General features: G+C 38.0%; 1 protein-coding gene across 1 annotated transcript in view; it reads left to right on the top strand.

Moving 5' to 3' along the window:
• Positions 1-18607, top strand: part of GLIS3 (GLIS family zinc finger 3) — a 172082-nt gene that overhangs the window by 132518 nt on the left and 20957 nt on the right. Inside the window, exons 6-8 of the mRNA XM_026866816.1 lie at positions 8851-8992; positions 14450-14461; positions 16901-17051. Coding sequence (XP_026722617.1) covers positions 8851-8992; positions 14450-14461; positions 16901-17051 — 305 coding nt within the window. The remainder of the gene's footprint in view (positions 1-8850; positions 8993-14449; positions 14462-16900; positions 17052-18607) is intronic.

Below are 18607 nucleotides of genomic sequence, written 5' to 3'. Positions count from 1 at the left end.
GATGCCATCATACAGCACATACAGGACAAGCAGGTGGTCAGGCCCAGTCAGCATGGGTTTATGAAAGGCAGCTCCTTCTTGACTAACCTGATCTCCTATGACAAAGCGATACAGTTAGTGGATGAGGGAAAGGCTGTGGTTGTTTACCTGGACTTTAGAAAAGCCCTATTTTCCACAGCATTCTTCTGGAGAAGCTGGCTGGTTATGGTCTGGATTGGTGTACTTTTTGCTATGTGATAAACTAGCTGCATGGCCAGGCCCAAAGAGTTGTGATGAATGGAGTTAAATCCAGCTGGCACTCAGTCACAAGCGGTGTTCCCCAGGGTTTAGTACTGGGGCCAGTTCTGTTTAATGTCATTATCAATGATCTGGATGAGGGGATCAAGTGCACCCTCAGTAAATTTGAAGATGACACCAAGTTGGGTGGGAGTGTTGGTCTGCTTAAGGATAGGAAGGCTCTACAGAAGGACCTGGACAGACTGGTCAATGGGTCAAGGCCAACTGTGTGAGATTCAACAAGGCTGAGTGCTGGGTCCTGCACTTGGGTCACAACAACCCCATGCAATGCTAAAGGCTTGGGGAAGAGTGGCTGGAGAGCTGCATGGTGGAAAAGGACCTGGGGCTGTTGGTCAACCGCCAGCTGATTAAGAGCTGTCAGTGTGCCCAGGTGACCAAGAAGGCAAATAACATCCTGGTCTGCATCATAAAGAGTGTGGCCTAGGTCTAGGGAAGTGATCGTTCCACTGTACTTAGAACTGGTGAGGCCACACCTTGAATACTGTGTTCAGTTTTGGGCCCTTCACTGCAAGGCAGACATTGAGGTGCTGGAGCATGTCCAGAGAAAAGCAACGAAGCTGGTGAAGTGCCTAGAGCACAAGTCCTGTGAGGAGCAGCTGAGCGAACTGGGGGTGTTTAGCCTGGAGAAAAGGTGGCTGAGGGGAGACCTTCCTGCTCTCTGCAATGACCTGAAAGGAGGCTGTAGTGAGGTGCGTGGCAGTCTCCTCCCAAGTAACAAGAGATAAGGAAATATAAGAGATAAGGAAATATAAGAGATAAGGAAATAGCCTCAGGTTTCTCCAGGGGAGGTTTAGACAGAATATTAGGAAAAATTTCTTCATTGAAAGGATGTCAAGCATTGGAACAGGCTGCCTGGGTAAGGGGTTGTCATCATCGCTGGAGGTATTTAAAAAATGTGTAGATGTGGCACTTAGGGACATAGTTCAGTGGTGGTCTTGGCAGTACTGAGTTTACAACTGGACTTGATCTTAAAGGTCTTTTCCAACCTAAATGATTCTATGATTCTATAATTCTCATTACCCAGTTGTACTTCAGTCTAGGGTTTAAATGTGCTATCCTGTCCGTGATGCTACTTAAACATCATCAGTATTTGAGCAAGACTGAGGCTGTGTAAAAGATGCCTAAGATATTGAAGTTAATAGCCCTGACAGCAGCCCAAACACCCTTCGAGTCTTTAAGACTGTCCTCATTGAGTTTCCCTGGGCTGGGAAGGGACGGCGACCTTCTCTGCATCCATCATTGGCATGCAGATTTCACACTGCTGGGGATGGGTATTGCCAGCTGGGCTGCATTGGCAAGTACTGATTTTGGGGTCCTCAGTACTACTCCTGAAGCAAGGATATACTGGCTTCACTGGCAGTCTCTGTATAACAAGGACCTTCATCTGCCCGTTTGTTTCCTCCCCATAGTGCACAGCTCTGACCCATCTGCTGATACAGTTGTGTGTGAGACTGCACTGTAAGCTGTGTTAGGGCTTTCATAACTAAAAACCCAACCTGAAACAGAAATACAATAAATGGGAGGATGTAGGAGCTCTGAAAGCTAGCAGTGCCAGTGCAGCCAGCACATCACAACACATCATTATCTAGCCAGGAAACACTAAATTGGAAACTCACAGACAGTGGATGAAACTGTATGGGGATGTCCCAAGGAGTCTTTGCTAGCGTAAAAATGGTATGCCTGAAGGCTAATAATTTGGATCTCTTACTAGTAAACTGCCAAATTTTTTCCAGTTCTAGTCTTAGGCTCTAATCAAGGTATTAATTCTGAACAGATGAGTTTTTCCTTGTAGGAACTGGTACATGTGTGAACTTAAATTCCAGTGGAGATTAACGCAAAATCAAATATTTAAAGTGAAAGGCAGTGTTATATAAAGGATACTTCAGAGTTTGGAAAAAGAATGTGTGTGAAATCTAAAAATCTTTGTTTCTGTATACTAACAATTGTTCATGTTATCTACAGATTGTCATGGCAATTTTTGGTAACCTGTGACAGGGAAAAAATACGTCTGTAGTAAATGGAGGACCAGGTGGACAAGTACTTGTTTATTTTCCACATTTTTCCACTCAGGAAGTGAAAATTTGCCAAACAGATGTATTTTCATAAAGGGAAAGCAAATCATTCTGCAGTACAAGTGGTTTCTTTGTCAGGCTGCATTTACCTGGAAAAGCTGATGTTTAGCATTATCATATACTAGCTATATCTCCAGATCAGTCTGGCACAAAAGAGTGATTTTTTTTCCTGCTTTTTGAATGGCACAGCTCAGCTCTTAGATTACTGTTCACACAAAAAAACCCTCTCCGAGCCTCTTAGAACAGCAAGAAAAAGAGGATTTATAGGAAGGGTCATAGGTATAATGTAGGTAGCATTTTTTATAAGTTGCATGTTTTCAGATTTGATAGAATCTGATATGGGACAGGGAGAGAGGTAATGTGTGTGTGTGTGTGTGCATGCACGCATATGCATCCGTATGGTGCTTTTCAGCTCTATGACTAGAGTGAGAAAGAAATGAAAGCAAAATTTGTGAAAATGTGGACTTCTCCAAGACAGTGGGTGTCACAACAAGGAGCATTCACAGGTGTCTTCTATGTTAAAACAGATTACTTCCAAATATGTAGAGCAAAATAATAATCAGTTTTTAACAGAACTATGACTGCAGAAGCTTTTTGTTTATTTCTGGAAATGGCCATTTACAATACATCTTACTCAAACTATACCTCCATTTTTTCAAGTAAGATTTTCTGTTTGGCTTTTTATTTAAAGTTTCCTTTCAGATCTGTCCCAGCCTCAATTTTTTCCTCTTCAAATGGTGTTTGCGGTTTTCTGTATAATTTTGATGAGGCAATAACCTCAACTATTCCTCATATTAGATACTACAAATCAAAATAAAACTCTCTATGTATAAAAAAGGTAGGATTGATTTCACTGTCATTAGTCTTAATGTAACAGTGTTTTCCTCTTGTAGTATAGCTTCAAAATCAGAAATTCTTCTTGACATGAAATTTGCTGGTTAGCTGGTTGTGTGTGTTCTAGGTCCTTTTGATTTTTAATGCAAGAGGCTGAAAAACATTTTGGGTATGTTTTCCTGATTTACACTAGGTCACAAAGATGGAAGCTATTTTTGTATTTGAACTCAAAAGTTTGTAATAAAACATTGAGAGGAGCAAAAGTAACTATTTCTTGTATAGAACCTAACATCCCTACTGTGCAGATAGGCTAGCTAGTGTAACTTGAATTTTATTGTGTTTTCCTGGCCGAACATTTAATTGAAACAGAATGTAAGAGCAGATGAAAATAGCATGCACACATATCTGATAGCTGTGGTAGACAATTAGAAGAATAATGAATGCTGTGGCTCTCTAAAAATCCTTCCCAGATGACTCACTAGAAATAAAGGTTATTGAGGAATCGCTTCTGTCTGCATTGCTTCTTTGTCCCAAGATGTCTGTAGCCTCCAGAGGCAAGAATTAGAACACTTAGCAAGCATAAACTTTTAGCAAGGGTAAACTTTTACTGTCTGTTTTCAGAAATGTCTAATACTGTGCAGGAAAGCACTGGAGCCTGTCGCTGATCTGCTTGAGTAATGGGATGATCTAGCAAGCAAACCTTTTATATGAGTAAACACTCACATAGCATGGATTCATATTGAACTTGTAATTTTCTAGTGGTCATATGTGTGTACTGTCAATGTCATAATGCTAACAAGACATAGTTTAACTGTACAAGCAAATATTAAATTCTGTCTACTCCTTAAGAAAAACTAGTACAATATGTAGCTCTATGTAGACAGGTCATGCTTCCCTCTCCCTGTGCCAACTCAATTTACAGACAGTAAATTCATGATTTGAAGACTACTGGCTTACTCTCTTCTTGACAAATGGCACTTAGTAAACTTTTCACAGACTATGTGAATAACAGAAACTCCTCCTTAGCTTTATAATAAAAACAAAACCACATTTATAAGGCTGCTACAGTTAGTGTAAAACAATTCCTCTCAATGAAATATAGCGGTATTTCGGTGGTTTTTGCAGGTTTTATACATGGCAGACACAGATCTAACCTACATCAAAATAAACGGACTATAACCAATCTCACCCTTGCATATAGAAATACCCTACTAGGTGTATAGCATACATACAGTCCATTAAGCCTGCTTTCATATAAACAGGATTTTAAATGCTGTAATTTGATGACATAACTGACATGTTTGAATGACTAGATGAGTCTGGACTGTGCTGAAGAATTACTAGAGTTAATCTGAGTACGTGCAGACAGATGTTGAAGTTACTGAGATCCTATATTATGTGGTTTGGAAACAAACTGATATTGTTTGAAAAATCCTAAACTACTTCTCCTCTGACTAGGTGCATTCATAAACACACATTTCTTATGTTTTCCTTGATGGTACATGGTTTCTTTTGAACAGGAATAATGCTGAAGAAACTAGCCAGGTTGTACAAAAAGATGTAGATTTCAGATAGAGCACACACTAGTCATACAGAGAACTATAAAACAAATGATCTTTTAAGGAGACATTTTCTCTGGAATTATGTCATGCATCATATCAACAACACTTCTTGTACTCAAATATAATAAAATTGATAATTGAAGAATGTGGCATCTTACTCCCTTCTAATTTCTTCTGCTTGTATCATTTAATCTTGGGTAATTATTTAATCATCTCTAAAATGTACAGGAGTAGAATTTCCATCCATTGTTCTGAAAGCTGATAAACATTAGTTGGTTGTTACAGAAGTAAACCAATTGTAAATCATGACTGACAGTGATTTGTTTTGTGTATTAGAAATAAATGTCTCATTTTGATAATGGGAATGTCTCAGATTTCCAAATACAAAACTCCACAAGTCTACCATACAACTGAGCTATTAAAATTGAAAATCTATTATTTAAAACAAATACTTCATACAGGCAAGTTATAAGTGAGCTGAGCAATTGATTGTTAACTTGCACCTTGGTCAGCCTTAAATTTGGGCCACGTTACAGCAAATGAAAATGTCTGTGCTCTGCATGGCAAAATTGTTAGTTACTGATTTCATCATTCAGCAAGGTAACTTTCTAACCTTCTGGTTCTCAAAAACAGATTGGCAAGTTTTCAGTCCCAGTGTGATTGCACTGGTACTCAGCTGAGTGATCACAGTGAAAGCAAGGTGATCATGGGGGAAGCAAGGTATTGCAGCTGGGATGCTGGCAGGCTTTTACTGGCATGTGATTTATAGAGAAGCCAAAGAGAGTCAACTGTCTTTTACAGCTGGTTGATAGGTCTACAGTCTAAGTTGGAAAAGAAAGGTATTTTCTTTAGAGCAAAGCAAGAAACAAACTGCAGCAGTTAGATCTGGTCAATTATTATTTCTCCTTTATAGCTTTTTTAACAAGATAAAATTTCATTAATGCAATGCATTGTTATTTTATTTTCTTGTTTTTAACATCATCTGTCTTTTCATTGTCTGTTCTGTGTTTATTCACATACTAAAGAAAAATCATAACTCTGTTCTTGGCAAAATGTAAAATATTGGTTTCAGATAAAACTTTTTATTAAAAGTTTTCTGTAAAATATGCAAAAATATTTCACTGATATAGAGTGGTTTTTTACCCTGAATGTCTTTACAGGAAAAAAAACGATGCCTTGATCAGCCATATTTGAACAAGAGTCTGTTTTTTACAGTCTGTCTTTTTCCAAAAAGGCCACAGCTAATGCCAGCCCTGTTAATGGTACAGAGGAAAGATATGGAAAAACACTGCACAGAGGATGAGCTTTAGATGACAGAGGGAGGAGGACACAGCAACCAAAGCTTGGTTACTGTCTCTCTCAAGAGAAAACAGTAATGGTGGGGAAAGGAATTTTTCAGTTGTGTCTAGTTCGGGAAGCAACTGTGATTTAACGGGTAGTTCTGCTAAAGAAAGCTTACCCATTTCTGCTCCTGATCCACTAAGGAGTAGGTAAGAGGTCCTCTACCACTTGCTTCCTACTTTTTCCAACAGTGATTCCTCTTAAAGACCAACTTGCATACATATCCTGCAGTAGAGTAAAGTTATTCCCAGCACCTATTATCTGGGGAGGTTTTATAGAAGGCCTGCAGTAGTGCTTTTAGTGGTAATTTGAATTAGCAGGGTGTGTCTGCAGTTGCACAAATCAGTGTAATACCCACTTCTTGTTCAGGAAATTTCATTATATGTATGTAAATACATATATTGTCACTCTAAAATTATTTTAATATACATGTATGCAGATGTGTATGTAAGTTTATAAAATCTGTGTTTCTAGCCCTTGTGGTTGTAAATATGAATCAATAATAACAAATGCATGGACTAAGAGCTATCTTCAGAAATCAGATCATAGCTGTCTCCAGGTGTTTGTTTCACTGGTTTTGGTTTTCTGTTGTTGATCCTGGGTTTTGTTTGTTTTTATAAACATGGACTATTGAGCAAGCCGGAAAATTCAGGTCATCACAGATTGTCATGATAGATTTGTTCTCAGTATCAAAGGATTTTCAAATGCAAAACAAACCTCCTGGATAGTGCAAAATAAAAAAGTGAGTAAAATAGGCTGTTGCTGCTATTTAATACTTGTAACTAATGTGTAAATACTTAGCTCTCATTTCCTTTTTCTGCTCACTGTTTCATCCATATGGGTGCTATCTGATCATAGAAAATTAATCACAAAAAAATTGCACAAGCAACTTTAGACGGCAACCTCTGAAAATTTGTGTTCTGTGTGATAGAATCCTGATTTTTTAATAGAAGTCAGATTTTTTAATCTTTATTTTTATATTAGATTCCATAGAAATTTAAGTTGCATAATGCTCATTAATAGTATAGCTGATAAGAATTTGAATCTGGATATATCTCTCATTTCATTTCACATTCACTTAATTTCATGAAAAAGCAATGTTACTAGTGATAACAGTAAAACCAGAATAATTAGTGGATAATAACAGACAACTATACATGCTACACCAGAAGAAACATTAGTACTTATAGCAGATTGTAAATATTAATAATAAATAAAAAGCATTTGTCAGGGTATTTCTCCCTTTAACCCTTTCTCCCTTTTCTCCCTCTTTATGTTCTCTCCCTCCCCTTACAATTCTAGAAAAGATTATTTGTTCTCTTTAAAATTTAGTCAGTTGTTATTAAGCCTGAAGGTAGTCTACCTTCAGGCTTAATAACAACTGACTAAATTTTAAAGAGAACAAATAATCTACAGCATGCACAGTCTGTGCATAAGTATCATAGGCTGCATATTATCTTATTACAGCCACCCTACTTCACGTGCTTATGTGAAAGACCAACTCTCCACTCTGTTGCAACAGTTCAGAAGTCATCTGAATGATTATCAGCATATTGTGGCACAGTAATGGGTCTTTCTAGACTTTCATTCAGAATCATTCACTCTTACCCTTTTTTCTTCATTTCTGAGTATAGGATGAACAGGAATTTCCCTTGTTGTTGCTCCTCCTCCCCTTAGGAGTTTGTTAGAGGTGCTAGGTTATGGTCTAGTTACTGTTACTGCTCACCTTCCATGGCACCAAACAGAGAGGAGAAGCCTCAACCGCATCTGTGAGATTTGTTTCTTGGGACTTTGATGCATGAGTGCACGCAAACCCTACTACACTAGGTCAGTTCTGTCCATCATGCGGCATGAATGATCTCTTCATCATAACGGCTGACAGGAAAGGATATTTTTTGCGTCACAGCCACTGCAGTGGCCCACATGCATATAAGCACAGACCTTCATTTTTCACCAGACTGTGAGCCAAGGTGGCTGTAAGGAACAAATACATTTTTGTTATATCTGACAGGGGTTTGGGACAGGCATCAGTTCCAGCAGCTTGCAGCAGCATCCATGTACTAGAAAACTCAGGGGGCAGTTTTGCATTACATCTAGGACAGCCTTGTGTCATGGTGCTGCAGTAGGTTTTCTCACATTTCCTTATTTTGGTTTTGGGATTATTTTTATTCCATTGTCACTTTAGCAATGTGATCTTGAGACAGTTTAGTCCCTATAAAGTTGTACCACTTCCACCCTGAATGATACCACTCCTGGCTGCTTGCTCCCAGTCCATTGTTTCCACTGCTATGAGCACTTTTGCTTTTCTGGTCCTTCAGTGAGCCAGTTAAGGCCACTAAACCAGCAGGGAAATGTCTGCTGATATAAGAGATATCAGACTTTTGATAAATCTCCATTATCCATGAATCAGGATACTCTGCTCTCTTTTACAGTGTATGACAAGAAAACATACACAAGTCCATCTGTCCAAGGTCCTATTGGTACAAGTAGCCCTTGTTCTGAGTACGGTCTTGTTAAGCATCTGGGAGTTTTTTTCCTCAGATTCAAAAAATGCCTGCTGTAATGGAAGGATGTTAACCAGGATTTAAAAGAGAAGAGTTCTGCTTGTGCTCCATTTCTTTCTCTAACCCCTCAACATTTCTTCATTATAACTTTCCAGTGTCTAAGTATTTTTGTGATTTATTTCCTTTTTTTTTTTTATCCATGTTATAATAATTTCTCCTTTTTTCTCTCTTCTCTTTCAGTTGCAATCAAGCTCAGAGATTGACCAGGACATCCTGAACACCTGCCTTGCATTCCAGCCTCTCCAGGCAGCCCCGTCACCACATGATGCTGCAGATGATACCATGGGACACTCCCCAGGGCCTGCTCATGATATTTTCCCAGGTATAGAAAAAGATAGATCAACAGCCTGCTATATTATTGTTCACTTATGATTATGGATGATTTTGCAGTGTAGGATGTACTCTGAAATCCATATCTATCTCATGATAAGGATAGAATCTATAAAGTAATATGAAAAGATAGATTTTGGACAGATTTTTACATGTATTTTATCCATGAAAAGACCTGCTGCAACAAAGAGCAGGTTTTATGTTCTGTAGGCATTTGACTTCTGGTAGCAATTCTACTATTCCTTGTAGACATTGTGAATTCACTGAGCTTCATTTAAAATGAAAGGAGTATTTTTCCTCTTCCTTATGCATGGATTACATATCAGTTTTCCAATAGATCTACATTAATGAACTTAAATGCTGCTTTATGAGCTCTCATACTATGAGTACAAATACACCAGTAAACACATTTATGCTATAAATATGATAATCCTATTTTATCATTTCAGTTCAGTGTCTGAGATTTTTGTATTAAAGTACTTAATTCCATCATACCTGGCTAAATGTACAATTGTTGTTCACATTTCAGCTAACTTTGAAATTTGATAAGTTATTAGTGATAATATACCTCAAAGCTCAAGACAACAATGGGCAGGACATTAACATTTTTAGTGCAGTATTTTAGTAGTTGTAAAGACATCTGTTTTTAACTTTCAGGCAGAATGCATTACATTTTCTAGCAGTTCAACTTATAGTTGAGAACCAGATGTAGGAAGTGAAAGAATTGGCTGAATGTTACGTGCAGTGCTGAAAATGGCATTATATGAATTGTCCACTTCAATAATTAGTTTTATTTTACAGAGAGGCTTGTAAACCTATGAATTTTATATGTTTTTGTCAGAGCTGTTGTGAGCTACACATTAGTTGGTGATGATGTAGTTTTACATGACAAAAATCAGGAAACATAAAGTGGTGATGGATTGTATTCTAATTTAATAAAATAGTTGGTATTACTTGTATGCTGTTAACTTTTAAATGCCTTAGTCTGAGTACAGACTGAGGATGGAATCTGTTATTTGAAAGCTAATGGATATTTCGGATTTTAAAGATCTGATTTTGGCCAAGAAACCTCTAGCTACATAGTGTGGTTTACAGTTGTTTACCTTATATTTGAGAGGGAGTTGGATAGTGAAGAATGTTGAGATGAAAAAAAATATTTACTGGCATTACCCAGTGTAACGCACAAAAAACTGAGAGAGAATATAAGACTCAGCTTTTCCTTTTCCTTTCAAGTCCTTAGATAGGATGGAAGCTAGGTGGGGACAGTGTGTCAGATGAGCTGAGACCAGGTTTTCAGAAACTGAGGACATTCTCACAGGAGATTGCCACTGGAATATGCTGAGCACTCAGTTCTTTTACTGTCTAGCTTCCAGACTCCCACTGATGGGTCAATCCAAACCTAGGTTGACAGCAGCTTGAACAAACTGCTGACCTAAGACAAAGTACAGAACCTGGAAACGCAGATATATTTAAATGAAATACAACAATAATATTTTTGAATAAGTATCTGTTACTTAAAGCTAATACTGCCTAAATGTTTTTTTCTTATCTTATGGCCTTTGTGACTTTATAAAAGAAATCTAAACAGTATTATCTTAGTAATATAGTGAGGTAACATGACAGATCCTTCACTTAAAACTAACATAAAATTACATTTACAGGCCTAAAGTCAAGTAAGCACACATACTCTTGGAGGGCTAAGCATAGTGATATTTTGTAAAACAGAAATTCAAAGTCTGTTTCTATGGAAGTGTGAAATTTCTCATAGCATCTAGGTTTTAATTTTTATATATACATAGGCTTTTAGGTTTATTCAGTTCGCAGAATGAAGATGTGAGCAATTCATTCATAAGAATTTAGGAATGATGTTTTTTCTACTATGAAATCACATCAACTTACTTTGTATAGTGCAATGTAGAATCCCTGAGGTTGAAAGAATCATAAATAATGCAACACAAAAAATATTTTTTTTACTATGCTGCTTGGTTAAAACTTGACCATTTCATGTTAAAGAATAAACTAGAATGTGTCATTCATTTATAAATAGGTACTGGATACCACATTCTGCTCTGCTCCAGAGCAAGCAAATGATATTACTAAAGATTGTCAAGTGCGTAATTTTTTTTGAAAGTTGGAAATTAAAAATTTCATCAAGAAAGTTACAGAAGGTGTTGCAATTCTAAGTGTATTTTAAATAATGTCTTATGCGGTACTGTGAAACGTTGACCTAACTACTTTTATGGCTATGATTTAAGATGTGCTTTACTTAAGTAACACTTCCTTGTGTGGGTTGCTGGGCTTCCTTTTCCAATGAAATAGTAGTGCATAAAAAGAAAGAATTCATTCCCAAAGGAGTTTAAGATAATGTTAGGACAGTAGGTAGATATTACAGGGAGATAACGAATAAGGGACTGATACAGGAAGAATGAAAGAATGTTATTAAAGCATTTGTCCCAGTGAGTGAGCTCCTTAACCATTAGGCACAATGGGCAGTCTGAGGAAAAGGCCCTGGGAAGTAGTTACAGCTTAATACTGGAAGAAAAATAAAAAAGAATGAGAAGCAAGAAGTGAGATATGAATGGCCATTGCACTGAAAAATTGAGCTGTATTTGATGGATGCAAAATGGAATGGATGCAAAAGAGGACGTTATGCAGGGTAACCAACAATTAAGAGGATCCCTGTTGTCACCTTTCTGGATGAATTTCAATATGGCATACATATCCAGAACTACTAAATGTGATGCATTACCAGGTAAGACCATACGCATATTACAGTGGGCTGAAAAGTGATAATATTATTATCACCAGTTTTATTTCTGGGTTCATCGTTTCCATTTTGAGACAGCTTAATGGTTCTCCAAAAATTGGTGTAATGGTTGGGTTCACACTGATGAAGAAAAGAACATTTACTGATAAATTGGTACTAACATTGTACAGCAACTATACCATTTAGTCATAATGAGACAGAACTTCAGAAACTGTAGTACACTGAAAGGGAAGAATCTGTCTTGAAAGGCTGGCATGTGATGTAAAGATGCCATGGCAGGAACAACTTTAAATCCCAGTTGAGACCTCACTTTATTGCTTCAGAGCTTTGATTATTTATTAATCTCAGAAACTACAGGACATTCCAGGATGCCTGTCTTTCTCAACTAATAATGTCCAGCTGCCCGTCATTGCAAGTACCCAGCAACAAGACCAGAAAATGTTTATCATGTCCAGCTCAGAGAAGAGATCAAAGAATGTTCAAAAATTAGAGCCACACACCTTTTCTTATTTATATTATAGGCTGCTTTGGGAATATCCTACGAAGCAATTGGGATACTTCTAGCAAGCACCATTTTATTATTTTTATCAGAGACCTATAATTACCTATAAACTAACCCTGATGTTTTTATTCTGTCTCAGCTGGTAATTCTTCAATAACTTTCTTAATATTTTACTATTCTGAGCTGTGGAGTAAAGGAAAAGATTCTTAGTAGATGGTGTGGTATCTTAGGACAATTTTTACATGTGGAAGACGTTTACCATGAAACCATTCTATGTTATAAGCCTTTATGTTTCTAAATATTTGAGGTAAGGTATCTCAAAAGACAGAGACTGACTGAACTAGTGCTTCCCTAGACTTGTTTTCTTCTATCCAAATATCTTGAGTATGTAGACTTTGCAAACTCTCCAGCTTTCTAGGTGCCTCCAGTACATGGATGCCTCCAGTATCTCTGATCTACCTGCAGAACATCTGTAGAAAGATACAGAGACCATTAGTGCAGATGGTGCATGTAACAGATCCACTTTGGAGACAGGCATATTTTCTTCATAATGTGATTTTGACTTCTGCTCTACTTCGTAATGTATGATGGCTTCTCAAGTTCCATGCACACTGGAGTCTTCGTATTTACAGATGAACTGGGCAGGTTTAAGGCAACACAGGCAGAATCTTTTACATTTTCTGGGCTTATCACTTACAGTTCAACACAGCACATGCCCACATATTCCTGGCCACGAAATCCTGTAAGGAAGTATGGGCTTCCTAGGGAGGTGAGAGGGGAGAATGTATGATGGTGATGCTCCCACATGCAAAAAACATTTCAGGTTTTTTCTTTGTGCAGTATTAAATCACTTGTTCCCAAGGAACACATAAATATTCCTTATAGAAATAGAAGGTTAAACATAATAATTGAAAGAAAAAAAAACACTCTTGCAAATATATGTATGTAATTTTAATTGATTGAGCTACAAAATTAAACCTTCACACAGTCTATATGGAAAGAATTCTCAGCCTTATCCAATTTCATGCTGGAAGTGGTAAGAGGAGAGGTATTTTGGGGGCAGAGATAGATTGACAGAGTGCTGATTTGACAAGAATAAACCCAAGATAATAAATTATACCATCACTGGTAATTTGAAAAGTGGAGGGTAATTATTCTGCATTTTAAAAATGTTCCATGAAACTACAGGTTTTTTTTTTTTTTTTTTTTTTTTTTTTAGGCTTTGGATTCTATAAGTTTTTAAATGCTACTTTCCTGGTTTTGTTTTTGTTTTTTTTAAAAGGAACCTTCTTCAGAATCAGATTTTTCTCTTCCAACCACCTAATTTTTTCCTATTCATTATAAGAATACATATAAATTTAGCTTCTCATAGAGAAGCCTTTGCAGAGGTATTTACGTGGAAAATTATGTGTTGATAAATTATATTTGAATCTTTCAAAAACTACTTTGTGTTAGTTTATCTTGTATTGATAGAGAGAAAAGCCTCATTGTAGGAAGCCTTTTTGTTAAGTAATACACTTAATTCTGCATCTTTCTGTGTGGACCTACCTGGTGGTGGTATATTGGAGTCAGTGAGTATGCTGGTTACCATGAACATTTTGTCAGTTTCATACCATTCAAGTCAGGTGTTTAATGGGATCAGACACTGAAAAGGCATTCCTTTCTGTAGATACTTCCTGACAGCACTTTGAGCAAGCAACTCACATTTAACACCTAAACCACTAGACAGGCTTGCCACACATACAGCTCCCAAGAAAAAGTGGTCAGGTTATCTAGCAGTTTCTTAAATAGTGTCCATAGTTTTAGTCGGTCTCTTAAGACTAGGTCTGCTAGGGAAATGACCTGTCACTGACAAAATTTGTTGACTGTCATAACTCTGTAGACTGCCAGTGGCTGACAATGTTTCTCTTCAGCTGATATTTGCAAGATTCAGGTTGTAGCTTGGACCAATGCAATGTCTATACTAGGAAGTTTTAGAAGTACCATTTCTAATAAGAAGCAGCTGCCAGTACTGTGATTTCACTTTGCTGGGTGCCCACAGAGGTGCTTTTGTCAGCACAGTACCTCTGTGCACTAACAAAAGACGTGTTGCACTGCCTGCAGTTGTTATATGGTTTCCCACGCTATCATCTTTGGTGCTGCTCTTAGAGGCTTCTTTACAAGGCATTGCGTGAGCCCAGGTATGCTATTCTGTCATGCTGTGATCATTTAACATACCCTACAGTAATACGTTTTTGAAGCTAATATGTATGCTTTCTCTTCCTTAAATATCCTACCTGCCCCTCTAGTCTCTGCCATAGTTAGCTCTTACTTTATGCTGTGTACTGTTTCTTCATCAGAAACAGAAAAAAAGTACAGAGAAGTTGTTGGGAAACCTAGCAAAAAGGTACCACAGTAGCAAATACTGCTACACTGGCAAATATTGCATTGGACTTTAGGTAGATCAGAATAAATACAGATGGCTGCGCATGCTTGGCTGCAGATAACCTTTTCCCAGCGACAGAGTCACCCAATATGGTGGAACCTGTCATACCACTGCAGCCTGGACCAGCTAGAAATGTGCAAAAATGCAAGTTACCCTATTTTTGCAAGGTTAAATAGTCTCTGTTTTTATTTAGATAATCAGTGTTTTCCTTTGCAACATACTGATTTGTTAAATATTCCCTCTGCTTATTCTGCCAGAATGCTCATTTGGTTGTTTTTCAGTGTTTTCTTCTGCACTGCATTTAAACATAAAGTAATAAATTCAAAAGGTCATTCCTTTGATTTCCCTTTTGCACTTATCTTAATGCTACTCTGAGAGACAGGTGTGAGAGTGATTTTTGGAGTGCATTAGCAAAGTAAAAAAAACAACAAAAGCTACCTTCCCCTGGTTTAGGGGGGTGTTCTTCCTCGCCCTTTCTTAGTGAATTGCTCTGCTTGTTTAAAGGATGTCTCATCTCCCTGCGGGATCTGCATCCTCTGTACCTCTCTTAAGGTTTGGGACGCCTTCTACTATCAGATGTCTGTTGTCACTTGCGTTGTGATTAGGAGATTCAGGTCCATATAAGAATTAGCAAACAGTAGAGGCTAGTGTCAAGGGCAGCTGCAAGATTTTTTCTTGGTTTGCCTGGTCATGTAGTAAGGCAGACTTCACTCCTCCAGCTTTATCCACCAGTGTGGCTCATGCCAATTCTCCCTAAACTTTGACATTACCTCTGCAGCATCTATATTAGATGTTTTTATTCACAAAGTGGTTTCGTATCTGTCGTCTTGCACTGTCCATTATGTCCACCAGCTGAAAGATGTCCAGGACTGCTCTTTAATGAGGCTATAGCATAATTAAACTCCTGAGCCTTTCTTTAGCTGTGTTAGCCTGGTGAATATCTACTGTGTCACATAGGCTTGTGAGAATTAGTAGAGGCTTTCCAGAACAGGCTGAGGATTGGGAGATGAGGTGAACTTTACGACCCTTTAATGTTGGGTAGCAACATTCAAAATTGTGACTTATAAAATAAAATTATTTTCTTGAAGACAGATCTATGATGGGGTTACTTCTAAAGTGGTGTTTGTTTTGCTAGGACTGCAGCATCCATGCAGGCATCTTCGCTTAGAAAGATATACCAGTGATGATGCCCTTTGGGGAACTGGTTTAAATTCTAGCATTTTATCAATAAGTTTGAATCATTAGCTCCAACATATTCACTAATATAATGTAAGTATTATAGGTAGAACTTTATTCTGTAAACTAGGCCTAAACAATACCTCTTTATAAAGGGACTGGAAGATATAACAACCAAACAGTGAGAGAACATTTTCATGCCATAGAGACCCTATCTGATTTGTTCTCAGGGTTTATAAAATATTTAAGTGTATATATCTGGCTGACATTCAACATCGACATCAGCTACCTGACACAGATGTCAGTAAAAATAATTGAGTAACTGGATTTTCAGAGATTTGATAGTCAGTGTCTTACCTTCCTACTGCCTGATTTAAAGAACTTGTGAAAATGAGGTTACAAGATTTGGAGTCAACTAGTTAGGACATTCAGAGGGAGTCCTGTATTGCTTTTTGTTTAGTCATCCAGTACCTTTCTTATTTGGAAGGTATGCAAGGGCAACCTCATAGAACATTATGAAACTGTTACCACTAGTTTAAAATTTTTGTATGCATTACTGGGGAGTCTGGGGGCAATAATAGCAATATTTGAGTTTGGGTTGACCTCTTCAGGAAATCTGGGATTTTTACAGCTGAAGGTAAAATGCAGAAAGTATTTCACTATTTACAAAACTGTGCTTTCAGTTCACTGGCTCTAAAAATACCTATCTCGGGAAGTATTTGCCACTTCTTCTATAACAGAAAGCTATAGAAGACTTGCAGCCATATTCAGACAAAATTCCCAAGAACACAGCTATGTCATGTCTGTGTTTCTGAAAGTATCATTTGGGAGCAGCAAAGATTATTTAGTTATTTTTTCATGCGGTTTATTTTCTTCCCTTCAGACAGAAAACAATACTTAAGAAAAACCAGTTGGTTGCTAAGAACTGACAATATAGCTTTAAGGGAGGTATTACTGGTTAGTATTTGGTCAGTTATCAATGCTGTCGCCTGCCTGATGAGGGTTATTTCTCTCCTTTTGCTTTCAGCAGCCGACACACAGACAAGTCGAAGTGGAAGAGCAACTGGGGCAATGTCCTTGTCCCACCCCAGCAGCCACCCCTCCCCAGGACGTAACGCACAGGGTAGTCCTCTCCATTCTCCTCCCAAGTTACCCCTTCACGCAGCCATGGACTCAGAGAGGTAAGACCAGCCCCTACTTTTCCCATGCTGAGCCTGGGACAGGACTGCCTTCAGAGGTAGGGTGGAAACTGAATTGTTGGTGTGCAGAAAGTCACTGGTGACAGCCTCCAGGTAACAATTGCTCTGGGTGTGGGTTTACCAGGGAAAGGAGAGGTGAAAGAGATGTTCTTATCCCAGCCTGGGCAGTGAGGATTTCCATTCATCTCCATTTCAGGGACTTCCTCCAGTCCCCTCTTGATCTCCACCAATGGCCTGAAAAAGAAAGTCATACTGGCTGGGGCACTAAATTTCAGAGGAGCCTGGCTGTTCCTTACAGAATGGGGGCCCTGAGATTCATGTTTCTGTTTTGTTGTGGTACGAGAGTCATATTCTGTCAATATTATCTCAATAGTAAATATTTCTGCAGGAACTTGGCTTTTTTTTTTCCCCCTTGGTATTTTATTAGAACCAAGAGACAGTGGAAGAATATTTAATTCACTAGTTTAAGAACTTGATTTATAGTCAGGTTTTATTTTATGCTGACTAGGTACAAACCCCTTGACCTTTGCTGTTTCCATGATTTTAGATATTTCAGTGATGTGAAAGCAGATTGCTTGGAAGTCATGTAATTATCATGTTTAGACATTCCCTAAATTATTTTCAGCAATCTTTCCAACTATTTATCTAGTGTTTGGTATTATAGATTTCCACATAGTTCGCTGAATCAGAAGTCTACCAGATTGCAAGACTGGTAGCAAATAGCCTAAGCAAATAGGTTTTCAGTGGAAAAATCAGGAAGATACACCATCACACAAAATACTGAATTCTTACTGTATCTATATGGCTACTTAATTTTATTAATCATGTCCCTGTTTTTCAGTGCGCTAATAAATTGCTCTATTTCATTAATGTATTTCAGTCTTTAATTTCCCCGAGTGACAGCAGTGCCAGTAATTTGGAGAGCACAAAGTGTCCAACTAAAAACCTGAAAAGAACATTCACTAGATTTCAATTACTGATAAATGAGCATAATTTCTTTGGAGGAAAGCAGTAGTCACTCTGCCTTGTATCAGAAGAATGGAAGAACATGATGGCTTAGGAAACTGACACGAGGTGAAAGTGCTGTTTGATTTCAGACTGCACATGTGAATTCAGCAGTTCTGGAGCCACTGAAAGGTGTTGAGCTTTTTGCACACTCGTCTGAGATGAAATTCACTGTTTCATGATCATTGGAGCTCATCTAGTGGTTCAGTCCTTCCTTCTCACTCCTGGCCACACAGTCCCAACCTTTTTCCCTTGCTCTGGCTCTGGCCCTCTGTGCAAACTCTGGGGCTGCCCACCCTCTTACCTGACCCAGAGGCTTTTCCTTCCCAGTACAGTTTTCTCTCCAGTGTATGAACTATCCAACATCCGTATCCAACAATTGCCAGAGCACAAGATGACAGACAGGGACAGATCAGTAGTTATTACAGGTAAAAATTTCATTATGAAAGACAATGATCTTCTCATTAGCCCATTTCTGAGGCAGTTACTAGTGTAGGACCATAGCAGATGCATTTAGAGTATGACTTAACTCA

Source organism: Athene cunicularia (genome assembly GCF_003259725.1).
Source record: "Athene cunicularia isolate RWA chromosome Z unlocalized genomic scaffold, athCun1 chrZ_part4, whole genome shotgun sequence".
Lineage (NCBI taxonomy): Eukaryota > Metazoa > Chordata > Aves > Strigiformes > Strigidae > Athene > Athene cunicularia.
This window is presented reverse-complemented; position numbering and strand designations above follow the sequence as displayed.